Source organism: Marmota monax, unplaced genomic scaffold (genome assembly GCF_021218885.2).
Source record: "Marmota monax isolate L192 unplaced genomic scaffold, Marmota_monax_Labrador192_F-V1.1 WCK01_AAM20220418_F8-fsc00055, whole genome shotgun sequence".
Taxonomy (NCBI): Eukaryota; Metazoa; Chordata; class Mammalia; order Rodentia; family Sciuridae; genus Marmota; species Marmota monax.
Window position 1 is genome coordinate 5,739,949 of NW_026695205.1, and position 13,083 is coordinate 5,753,031.

General features: G+C 40.5%; 1 protein-coding gene across 1 annotated transcript in view; it reads left to right on the top strand.

Annotated features, from left to right (window-relative positions):
* The window catches only part of Slc9c2 (solute carrier family 9 member C2 (putative)), a 55,413-nt gene that overhangs the window by 27,585 nt on the left and 14,745 nt on the right, over window positions 1-13,083 (top strand). Inside the window, exons 13-18 of the mRNA XM_046429965.2 lie at window positions 624-721; window positions 1,686-1,805; window positions 2,872-3,070; window positions 3,751-3,939; window positions 6,803-6,952; window positions 12,006-12,057. Coding sequence (XP_046285921.2) covers window positions 624-721; window positions 1,686-1,805; window positions 2,872-3,070; window positions 3,751-3,939; window positions 6,803-6,952; window positions 12,006-12,057 — 808 coding nt within the window. The remainder of the gene's footprint in view (window positions 1-623; window positions 722-1,685; window positions 1,806-2,871; window positions 3,071-3,750; window positions 3,940-6,802; window positions 6,953-12,005; window positions 12,058-13,083) is intronic.

A 13,083-nucleotide genomic window follows, 5' to 3' on the forward strand; every position in this document is an offset into this window, starting at 1 on the left:
CGGTGTGGTTTATATTACAGAAATGAAGTCTGAATTGTGTAGGTTCTGAGCATCTTGAAGCTAGGAACTTTCCTCTGTATCTCTTATAACATTTAGGACTGTACTTAGTAAAAAAATGAATTCTGAGTAGATATTTGAATCAAATGAAATTTATTTCCTCCTGTAGATTCTCTGTAGTAGTATATTTTCATCTGTGGGCATGCTTTATCATCCATGTGGGATTGGTAGGATCCCCAGCTGCAAAATGGACACTCAAATCTGCAGATTCTTGTTGCTTATATGAACTGGCAGAGCTTTTGCATATAACTTTCCTATGCTTTTCCTCCTGTATTCTTTAAATCATCTCTGAATTATTCACAATGCAGGACAAACACTATGTCAATAGTTGTTATACTGTATTATTTGAAGAATAATAATAAAAATCTATATATTCTCATTATAGGTCAGTTTTTTCCCTGAATATTTTCAGTTGTTGATTGAATTCATAGAGGCAGAAACCATGAATACAGAGGGCCAATTTATTGAGTTTGGTAATAATAGCAAGGGCTATGTAAGGTGTAAGCAGAGTAGATTATATTCATGTTTTGATATTTTGTAATTTTTATTTAAAATTGTGTGTTTAGAGTAGCTTTGAAAAGCAGTGTAATGATGGCATCCTTGGAGTAGAGGCAGCCCGGATATTAATTGGTGCAACGAAAAGCTATTGCCCCATCCAAGGAAAGTAAGTGTAATAATTTTTTGATTAATTCAGTTAATTGATTAATTAATTAAATTTGATATTTGCAAAATTGAGTTGGTATGTGATTAAGAATGAACAAATGGAGTGTTAAATGTCCAGATTGATCAATCTATTATCTATTTTATCTATCCACATCCATCTATCTGTCCATCCATCCATCTATTCATGTATTTTCTATTTTTCTTGTTTGCTTGTTTTCCCGTGTGGTTTCATGAGCTTGGTGACATTAGGGGACTCTGGAGGAAGGTCCTACTATAAGGTAATTAGATGAGAGACAAGGGGACCCATGAAGAGAACTCCATGGCTTCTGTTGATGTTATGAGTGTGTTGCTTTCATATCATATCCACGAAATCGCTAGAGGAGAAGGCAGAGGCCTGGGTCTGGGGTCAAACAGTTCTGGGGAGAGCAGTCTCTGTGGGAACCGGCTCAACTGGTTTTGATGGATGTAATGAAATCCGGTGGGGAAAACCCAGTGTCTCAGAGATAAGTGCATATCTGGGCACAGTCCTGGCAAGCATTAGGTAACAGGTGATTCACAGCAAAGCTCTGAAGGGGAGAGTGAGCAGGGCAGCAGCCCAGTGATCTTTGTGGGAGAGCTGTCCTTGGTCCCTGGGATTATGGAAAGCAGGGCCTTTGGGGCCTTGGAGAGGCTTGGGCTGGGCAGTGAATGTCAAAAGGAAGCTGGATTCCAGAACCCCAAAGGATTGGTCTAGAGAAGCTTTAATTACATTCTATCTCAGGTCAGGAATGGTTTTAGGAACGGGGGCACAGGTGTCTCATTTCCCATGACCACAGGTGGATAGGTGGATGGGTGCAGAGGCTTGGGATTCAGTGGATTTATTTAGTAGATCCTCATTAAACTTGTATTTAGTATAACTTCCCCTTTTATATTCCCCTATTTATTATGGTCAGTTTTTATCATAATGCATGTTGTATTTTTGTTAGATTCATGAATATTCATGATGTTTCAACTTACGTAAGAGCTAGAAGTTGGCTTATAAAGTTTAAAAACATGTTAACTTACTTGGAATATCATAGAGAAAAGGGACGTTTTATTCTACCTGGGTAAGTATTGTGAACTTTTTTCCCCACATGTTTTAATTGGTGCATCATAGTTGCACCTAGAAATGGGATTCGTTGTGACATATTCATACATGCACACAAGTATTATGAACTTTTAATAGCAATACCCTTGAAAATAGTATAATTTCCATAGTTTTTGAATAAATGACTCTGATTTTCCTTATTAAAATAAAACTAATATCATGGTCAACTCTCATTGACGAAGGGCTTGCTTCCCTTCATTCTGTTTCAGCCCCTTCACTGGTGCCTCTATGAAAGCGTGGGCAGGAAGAAGAGAGGGTGGTCTTGTGGGGTCATGTCGTGGACTGGGATGCGTGCATCTTCTTCTAGGTGCAGTGCAAGGGTGAGAAGTACCCAGCTGGCGCATTAGATCTAGCTCAGTTTAATTTCATCTGTGCCACAGGGCGGTCATATTGAAGTCTGTCTTTAGGAGAAATACAACTCGGACTTAACAATACCCTCACCACTGAAGCTGCTGAATTTTAAGTGGGTGTTGATCTTTTGTAACAAAATCGGACATTGTTTTGTTTTCTTCCATTTAATTAATTCAAAGATAAATAGAAAAATCAAACACCTAGGATATTGACATATGCAGGGAATTTATTTTTTTAAAAATCAGGCTCAAAAAAAATTAGGGTCTGTTTTAGATGGATTGAAAAGTTTTAAGAAATACATGTTATAGTAATTATTGAATAGTTGTTTTTCTGTTCTTACATTTAAATAATGCTGATGTGTAACTCATATTCTTGTCACTTTGTTTTTTGCTTTTGATTTATGAATCTTTGCATCATTTCCTATATCCTATAGCATTGACTTTTTTTTTTAAAAGATGCTCCCCATCCTGGATATAGATGAACAAGAATCATATTTTTATCTTTCTCCATTATGGTTTTTATGTGCAGAAAGTATGCTTTTATTTTGTTATCTATTATTTTATTTGTAGTCTTCATATTAATTTTAATGATTTACTTAAACAAATGCTGATCTTCAACTCTTAATTGTTATTCTTGGAAGTGATCTGACATTTTATTTGATCTTTTTTTTCCAGGAACAATAGATTTCTGATTTTTGTATATCACCTTGTATTTTCAGAAGAATTTGAATATGCAGGACATATTAAGACATTATTGTATATTTATCCCATGATAATACATTTATGGCCAATGGCAAGAGAGTTAAATGTATCAGCACTGATATCAATGAACCACTATTTTATATTTTTATGTGCGTTAGAATCAACTTTGAAGGTACTGTTTAAAATAAAAATATAGTCCATGAAAAGAATAATGCAGATATTTAGAATAGTTTGAAATAATTTGTTAACAGAAGCTATTTGTTATTATGGTTGATGTGGTCCTGGAATTTTAGTAACTTTTGTTTGAATTTTCTGAGTTTAATAATGAAATTAATAGAATAGTCACAGTCTTGGACATTAACTAAATATAAAAGTAGAGAGAACCATAGGATAAGGTAAAAGAAAGCTGAAAATCCAGACAAAGAGATTTCTTTCACATACTTTCAGTAATGATAGAAGAAATAAATTAGCAAATAGAAGCAACAATGGTTTGCTGGTCTTTGTCGTAACACGAGGACCTCTCCCTGTGCTGCAAAACCAGCCCATCTCCAGAACTGCTTTCTGATTGTTATGAATGGTATTATAATGAATCTGTTTATTGCTATTTTTAAAATTCTTGGTTTTGGCACTCCAGTTTCATTATAGATTATATATTTTGATTCATACTAAAATTTTTGATGTTGGAGATTACAAAGAATTTTGGGAAATTCCAAATGAATAACTTAAAGCTCAACTTTTGGAATATAACTCATTTATAGCCGAGAGCTTAGTTGTCAAACTGTAAGAATTTTTCCCCTTACACCATGTATAGGTACTATGAAATGACATATATTCTATTTCTTTTCTACACAGTTAATAATTCTGAAAAGGAACTATTTTAAACAACATTGGAATACTTTGGAATTTTTAATTTTCCTTATTGGGCTCGTGGATATCTTTTGTATATACTTTGTCAGACTAAGAACAAGCAACTTATTCCTTATCCAGCTCACAGTGGTGATGGGATACTTAAGAATAATTAGGTTTCTTCCTATCTTCAAGGTAAGACTTCGAATTTTAAATTGTTAGGTTTTTTTTCCTCTATCACTTATTAAGTGATTTCAGAAATCTCCTTGTTTTAAGAGCAATGGCCACCTGTGCACACCTTCAGCCTTGGGCTCCCTCCTCTGGACCCTGTTCTGTCTGCTAAACTCTTACTTTTCTCCCCATATTTTGTCTGTACTGCCCCCCAAGGCAGGCCTTCTTGTTTTGGTCACTGATGTAACCTCTGGCTCAAGACAGTGCCTGCTGTGTAGTTAAGTCCTTAGTGAATATTCCTATTAAGTGAATGGGTGAAAAATAGGTGTCTCTAGAAGCAGGCTGATCTAGAAACAAGACCTTCAAATATCAGTAAAATTTGTTCCTAAAACCCAAACAGTGTAGAAATAGCAAGGAAAATTCTCCCCCTCCACAGTCCCCTACTCACATAGCATGCTGCCTATGGAAATTAACTTTCCTGTGGTCTTCAGGTTCATTAGCAATTATTATTCCTTCTCTCCATGGCCCTGGTTTGAATTCTGAGGATAGATTTTTATGTTTCCATTCTCAACATTTACACCTGCTTTCTCTCTTTCCAATGGAGATGCACCGCAGCAGCATTCAGCTTGGGAGTTGAGAGATTATACCTGCCACTCCATTTTTTCTTATTTATTCTTATCACATCAAAAAAGTCTATTAGTATGTATTGAAATGGTAGAGGTTCGGCATTTTAAAACCTTGCCGTAAACACTACGGGCCAAATTCATGCACTAGCATTTTCCACCTAGTCCCCTCCTCCGAGAGATTTCAGGGTTATGTTTTTTAAAGTTAGAATTGTTTGTCCATCTTGTGCTCATAGACTCCTTTTGGTCATTTTAAAATTTTATATTAATGTCATGAGGATTGCTGTGTGGTGCTGTATGCACAAAACCTGCTTTTAGGGTTAATTCCCTCTCTATGATCTTTACCGTATGAGCTGAGTTTAGAGTGGAGTGCTCACATAGGTATCACTCTACCTGATACAAATGACTCTAGAAATCAAGAGTCACGTACTGAGGCTAGGTTTTAAGATAGAAGACAGAATTTTCTTTAGGTAATCAGTTTTTATACAGATATTTTGCTCTGATGAGTGTAAAGCAATCATTTTATAAGTTGTACTTTGTGAAAAATAAAATGGAATCTTCCTAGTATACTCCAGACAAAGCTCAATGAAGTATCCTTAAGGACTCAATATTATTATGGTTAGCTTTTTTTTTTTTATTGAGCACTTATTTTCCAGGAACTGTGTAAAGTACTTTACGTACGTTATCCAGTTAAATTATAATAACAGTCCTGTGGAGTAGGTGTCACCACTCTACACAGGTATCCTAACAGCACTGTGTAGCTTTGAAAATAAACAAATCTGCATTGGGAAGCTTGGAAGAATATTAGAGATTTTGACACTGTGCTCTAAGGGACAGCACAGGGAATGTCAGTGTGGTGTGGGGGAAAGCTTTGGAAAGTCCTCTTTAAACAGCTCTCCCTTTTCCCCAAGTTTCACAACCAAATGGCAGCTAAAAAAAAGCTTTCTCTTTTTTTCTGCTCTTGTAATTCCTGCACTGTGATACTCTTCTCCTGTTCTTTGTTCCCCCCGGCCCCCCCCCCCCGTGTTACCCAGTCCCTTGCCATCTGTCCCTGAGCTTTGACATAGCTATAAGCCTGTGGGAAGTCCCCTGGTTGTGCGAGTGACTGCTTCTGCTTTTGAGGGATGTCTCCATTGGAATTCTGGTGTTTACACATCATTACCCTCATTTTATACATGAGTCCTCCAAGTCACTAAGTAACTTTCTCCAGGTCGCAGAGCTGGTGGACACTGGTATTTGAAGCTAGACAGGTTTATGTTTAAAAATTTGAAGTCACTACGTTAGCCTGCCTCAACCTGTGATCAGAGAAATTGAGAGCTAAGAAGGATCTTAGTTCCCTAAGTTCCTCATCTCACAAGAGGTGAGTTCTTTAGTCAGTAACTATGTTACTATCTAGGGTTGCTGGGTTACTTACCTCCATTCAGCAGAGAATTGAAGAACAGGACACAGAGGTAGCATGCATACAGCAGGTTTATTGCAAAACCGACAGAGACAGAATTCTTCAAAGAGCAGGGGTCCCGGAGCCAGGAATCTGGTGGAAGAGTTTTGGCTTGTTCTTTCTATGGTCTCTGGAATTTCCTCCTTTCCTTGCCTTCTCCCCTGTCCACACCCTTTTCATTATTATTGATTGGTGCCCCCTCTGTTCGTGCCTCTGTTTCTGTTGGATCCCCTGCTTAGGAGCATAAGTACTGTCTGATTGGGTGTCGCAATGGGCAAAAGGTGCGACATCTGCAGTTGAGGGGAGAGAGAAAGAATGTCCACACCCTCCTGCCCTTTCCAATGTTTAATTCACTCAAGTCACTCAATACAATTTCACTCTATAGGTTCTTAATCAAGGAAATGACAATCTTTAATCTAGGCACTGCAATAGACATAATCAATTCACAGCAAACTATTCTAGATTAATTCTAAGCACTGCAAACACACTGAATCATGACAGGCTCATAACAGACATTCCCTCTGCGTGCAGAGTTCAAGTATCAGATCAAAAGTCTCAAGTCTTAGGCTTTAAGTCCAGCAGATGCATATCCCTTGATTGTGCTTGAGGGCCATCCTGGAGGGCTCTGTAGGTGTGCAGGTTTCAAACTGGAGTTTTAAAGTGGAGTTGCTTAGGCTCAGGCCTCAGCAACTGTGGCCTCAGGCCTCAGCAAAATGTTGTCTGGAGACAATATTTTGGGAACTTCTGCTTTATGACCTAAAAGCACCATTTTAAATTTCACAAAATTTACAGAGCTTTTCTTGTCTCTCTCTCTCCATAATTCCAGTTAGCAATTCCAATGCTGATAAATATTGCAGATGTGCAGGTCAAAAAACACCTCAGCTTGATGTACAATATTACAAAAGGCTATGTCAAAAGTCAAGAAGATGCCAAACTTTTAATAAAACAAATTTCTGGCCGTAAATCAATATATAAGGTGAGAGATAAGGATTGTTTGTGGGGGGGGGGGCAGGGGATGGAAAAACCACTTAGATGTATTAATTTCTTTTAAATCATTTCTATATATGTTCGGCCAAACAGACACCAGAAGTTGAAGGGGTCTGTTTATCATGTCCTAAAGGAGCTGCGGAAGGAAACAAGCTCTCGTCTTTACATTTCAACTGTTCTCATCAAACTCACTTGTCATCTTCACAGCAGAAAACCACCCACAGGGGCAGCATGGGTGGCTGGTGTTGGGGAGCGGGTGAAGAGGACCCCCATCCTGCCTGGCTCTATGCACTTAGTACCAGGCAGGCTTGGAGATGGCGAGTCGCTTCTTACCCAGGCTCCCTCACACCCGCATGTCCTCTCGGGGCATTCTTTGAAGTTTAATAGGTTTGTGTCCCTAAAAGGCCCATCTTAAATGTCATATGTACTTTGTACTTGGTAACATTCAGAGGTTCCTCCTGGCCTAAAGGGTAAGATCTTTGAATGTATATAAAGGAGAGAACATAGCCCAAAGAACAACAAACAATAAATTGTTGGTTATTTCTAGTTACACATAATACTAAGATTCATTTTGACGTAATTATAAAAGCATGGATATACTTTGTTCTAATTCAGTCCCCATACTTCCCTTTCCCCTTCCATCCTCCCTCCCCCTATTCCCTTCCGTCTGCTCCATTGATCTTTTGTGTGTATAGTTTTGGTTTTAGTCAGTGTCTTGTGGCTGTATATGTTGGTGAGAATCCCTGTGGTGTGTTCATGTATGTACACAGGAATGTTAGGTCAGATTCCCATCCTTCACTTCATTCATTCCCCTTAATCTACTGCACTGGTCTTTCTTCATTTTTTAAATCCCCCACCCCTCTTATTTTGAATTACTTCCACATATCACACAAAACATTTGACCTCTGACTTTTGGGAACTGACTTATTACACTTGGCATGGTAGTCTCCAGATTCATCCATTTACCAGCAAATGCCCCATTTCCTTCTTCTTTATGAATGATTAGTACTCCATTGTGTTTATATACCACATTTTCTTTATCCATTCATCTGTGGAAGGGCACCCAGGTTGGGTCCATAGCTTAGATATTGTGAATTGAACTGCTATAAACATTGATGTGCCAGTGTCATTGTAGTATGCTGATTTTAAATCTTTTAGTTATAGACTGAGGAGTAGGATAACTGAGTCTTATGGTGGTTCCATTCCTGTTTTTTTGAGGAATCTCCATACTGCTTTCCAGACTGGTTGCACTAATTTGCATTCCCACCAGCAATGTATGAGTGTATGCTTTTCTCCACATCCTCACCAACATTTACTGTTATGTATATCCTTGATAATTGCCATTCTGCCTGGAGTGAGATGGAATCTCAGTGTAGTTTTAATTAGCATTTCCATAATTGTAGAAATGTGGAACTTTTTTTTAGATATTTGTTGGCCATTTGTATTTCTTCTTTTGAGAAATGTCTTCTTCTTTGGCCCATTTATTGATTTGGTTGTTTGTTTTTGTGTGTATTAAGAACTAGAAATTAATTTGGAATAGTAAAGAGACCCAAAATAGTCAAAGCTATCCTTACTGAGAAAAGTGAAAAAGGAGACATCAAAATACCAGACCTCAAATTATACTACAGAGCTATAGTAACAAAAACAGAATGGTACTAGCACCAAAACAGGCATGAAGACCAATGGAGGGAATAGAGAAGACACAGAAACAAACCCACATAAATACAGTTATGTGATTCTAGACAAAGGTGCCCAAAACATAGGTTGGAGAAAAGATCACCTTTTAAACAAAGGGTGCTGAAAAAACTGGAAATCCATAAGTACTAGAATGAAATTTAACCCCTATCTCTCACCCTGCACAAAAGTCTACTCATGGATCAAAGACCACTAAAACCTGGCATTAGACCAGAGACCCTGCAACTGCTGGAAGAAAATGGCCCAACACTCCATCACGTTGGCACAGGAACTGACTTCCTTAACAAAACTCTTCAAGTGCAAGAAGTAGAATTTTAAAAATCAATAAGTGGATGGTATGATATTAAAAACTTCTTAACAGCAAAGGAAACAAAAGAGTGTGAAGAGAGAGCCTATAGATTGGGAGAACATCTTTGCTCCCTGCTCCTCAGATTGGGCATTAAAATCCAGAACAGACAAAGAATTCTTTGACCAGTATTTAATCCACTCTTTGAAGTCAGGAGGGCTGTGAACTGTGAAACTCAGGGTAAGTCATGCTGCCCGTTCTTTCAGATTTCTTGGATGTCTACGTTTAGATTTACACATCGGTCAGATTAGCGTTCTCTTCTGCTTTTCTGTGAGGGTCTTTTTAGGGATCAGCTTTTTCTTGATGATGTGATCTGGGATCTGGGATTGTTGTGAAGTGTTGAGTGTATTTCCAAGTGGGTTTCAGAGTGTAGTTTCCCTGCGACTTGTTTTCGGCGGGGCAGGGAATAGTGTGCTTTGACACGGGACATACTTTCTCTGTAGGTCTCACAAGAGTAAAGTATATGGGACACATCCTGTGTGACTACTCTTCTTGTCTGGTCAACACTGTGTGTTCTAAAAGGGTTGGGGAGTGACCTATGTCGAGGTCCCTACCTGTGTGATCTTTGTCTGTTTCTCTCTCTGTCACTTGTAGGAACAGATGTCCAGGAGCGGGTCTTCAGGCCCCCAGCCATGCCTACCTGGGGCTTGATTGTAGGCTGGGGGTTTTATCTACCCCGTTGTTTGTGTTGAGTACTCACTGAGGTCAAGTAGGGTTGGGCTGTGTGCTGAGCAGGGAGTCCCGTCTCTGGGCTGGGCCCCTCATTTCATCACAGAAAAGGTGAAATGAACCACAGCAATAGCAAGAAACAGCAGTGAGCCAGATAAGCAGCAAACCAAGTGTCATCTGGGCCACCACAACACCAGCAGCCACACGGGGATGGTGGGGACAGAAATCATCTAAGCCAAACAGTTTAAGAGATGGTAAAAATGCAATTAATAATAAGAAGAAAATGGGCAAAGGAAGGCAAAAGAGGAGTTAGAGTAATCAAAAACAAAAAGAGAGCAGAATAAAGGTATAAAGGGCCATAAAGAAAGAAAAGATAAAATAAAAGCTAAAACAAAATAAAAAGAAAGCAAGAGAATTTGAAGAAGACAAAGAGTAATCCAAACCCCAAACTATCAAAACAAATCAAAAACAAAAAACCTCAAATTCAAACAAAACAGAACAAGGATAAAAATATAAATAAATAAAAACAAAGAAAAACTATATGAACCAATCAACAAATAAAAAAAAAAAACCCTGATGAAAATGGAAGGCTCGTCTCTGCTGATGGCTGAAACTGGACCACAGCGGCGTTCACTCCTGTGCCAATCTGCACTTGCTCCCAAGTCCTCTTGGGCACACACCCCTTAGAGGGAGCAGGGACTGGGGGTCCTTCCTCCTCTCCTGCTGCTCACCAGGCTGACTGCCGTGGCCTGGGACTGAAGCTGGCTGACATGACGTTCAGCTCCTGCAGGAGGACAGGGAGGGCAAGTGTCCCCCGCTGGAGTTGACACGCACTTCCAGGACAGCAAGTTCTGGGGACTGATGCCAAGCTCTGAACGGGCTGCTCCATTAGCCAGGTTTCCTGCAGACAGTGTGGATGGACACACTGAGAGGTGGTGCTAGGCCTCCCTGGGCATCAGTGCCTTGGGCGCTTCACACCCAGAAGGTGAGTGTGCCCCCCCCGCCCCCTCGAGACCCAGTCCCCAGTCCTCAGAGGTGGTCACATGCACCTCTTCAGTTTCCCACCTCAGCTGGTCACCTGAGCCTCCAGATTCAAAGGGGAAATGAACTGCACTCCTGCTCCCATCTGCCACCTCCACCTCACTGCATTGGGTTTTCTCTGTGCCGTTTGGTTGGTATTCCCCTGGGGCCACCCTGGCCCCACAGCAGGCCCTGGCCAGGACGGGGTGGCCGTGTTTGCTGAGATCTCCAGTGGGGCTGTTCTTCCACTTGGAGCCTCGGAGAAGCTGGAGCAGCCCTCCTCTGCCTCTTGGCTTCTTGTTTCATTAAAAAAAAAATACCATGATGTTCTCTTGAACCCCTTTGTTTAAAATGTTTCTTTGCTTCCTGTGTTAATTCTACTTCTTGGTATTCATTCTCCTATGGAGAATGAATTGTTGTTTTGGGGGCTTTTGTCCTGTTTTTTTCCTCCGATGGTTGGTGATTTGGGTTCTCTTTCCGTATGTGTGGATGAGGGTCTAAACTGAATGGTGTCAATAATTGAACTGTATCAATAGTTTTCTCAGCTCACATGAAACTCCGGATTTTAAACCCAACACTGAACTTAAAGCCTAATGACTAAAGCCCTAGAAGGGGTGACTGGGTGCGGGGCCTGGAGGCCCATGGTCTCTGGAAGGTGTGTGCTGGCAGTGGTCACCTCTGGCTCTCAGCCCAGGAAACTGAGGCTGATTCCTCACTGAGGTCAGCAGAGGGAAGCAGGCTGAGAAGTTACCTGCGTTTACTGGATCAGACGTTAATGTGCATCAGAATTCTGTGTTGTGGATTTACTTTGTAGAATGCAGAAGAAAATTAAAAGAGCTACCGAAAAGCCAGATTGGTGTGTGTTAGGAAGAGCACAAGGAGGATAAGGAAGGGGAAGCTATGTCTTCAGTTAGGTACAGAGTTTCCTGTAGGAAACGTGAACTAATTGGCACTGTTTCTTCTCATTATTACTCTTGTTCTTGTGCTGCCGACAGACTGGCTCTCCAAATAGCTTCTCAGCACATCTCCAAATTGGGCTCTGCTGGTGAGAATTCTCCTTGGTGCACGGTGGACTGTTTTGAGATCTCTCAGGCACAGTAGCTATGCAAAGTACTGACTGCACAACATCCTCTGCAATTTAAATCTCAGCCCAAGGAAGATAGCAGAATTGACCCCAGGGGAAAAATGAGCTGAAGATCTCTCTTAAATCAAACGAAGAGAGATTTCCTGGACCATGCTTCTTCTTATCAGAACTTAAATCTGGAAATGCTTGTTGTAACAAGAAAGGTCTGTTTTTCTTAATTTCTTACAGAAATTATATGAAATTCTGGAAACCAACAAACGAGAAGCTATCAAAGAGCTAGGTAAGTAGTTGAAGTCTCTGAGAAATCGGACCTTCTGGTCCCGTGATTTAACCAAAGTAAGCTGGGCTCATGATTTCACCCACTGGCTCACTCATTCAGGCAGCCAGTGTTTACTAAGCACACCTAGGAAAGCAAAGATGGTAGACCTGGATCCTTGGGAGAGGACAGGACCTGGCGCAGCATCCGCACATGCTGGTAGACGTGGAAGAAAGGGGGGTCCTGTGGTCCTGGGGGCATATAGAAGAAAGAAGGGGATGAGTGTGGAAGTGTTTTGAAGTGGCGAGGTCAGAATCCTGAAGATTGTAAGAAAAACACACGTGACGGTTACCTGGGACCCAAGATTGCTTTATTATTATTATTATTATTATTTCTTCAAGGATGCTCCAGTATTGTGGGAAACCAACTGGTCAAGAAATAGCAAGCAGCACTTGGAGCGGAGGAGAACTCCGAATTTTATTTTAGGCTGGGGGTGGGGGGCAGAGGAGATCAGATTCCAAATTCTGAGTGCCTATTCCCCCACATTTATAGGCTCTCTAGTGTCATAAATTTTCTAATCTGAACAATACACAGTTGTTAACTGGTTTCAAGTGGGAAGCATAGGGATGCGATAAGAGGAAGAATTGGCTTCTTTTACTATGGCCTTGGTAAATCTTTAGCCTGGGGCTGAGAGCTTTCACAGGGGCATTTACACTTCAAAGGAAAGTAGTTAGATCCTAGGGGAACTCATTTACAATCCGAAAGGTAGGAGTGGGCCAGGCTAAGTATCAATTAGTTCACTTTTCCTACAGGAAATTCTTTATCTAACCTGAAGACCAGCTGACTAGAAAGGGAGGGGAACTCTCTTTCCTAGGCACTAATTCTCAGGACAGTGTCCTTAGTTTTTGCCTCCAGGCTTGGTGGCTTGCAGGAGAGGTTATTTTTGAGCATCTACAGTGACTCGTCTTTCCTTGAAGAAGACAGTGGGAACTCAAGGGTCTCACGCTGGGTCTGTTTTCCTCATGTGGGGCGCAGCCAGGCTCTCAGCTG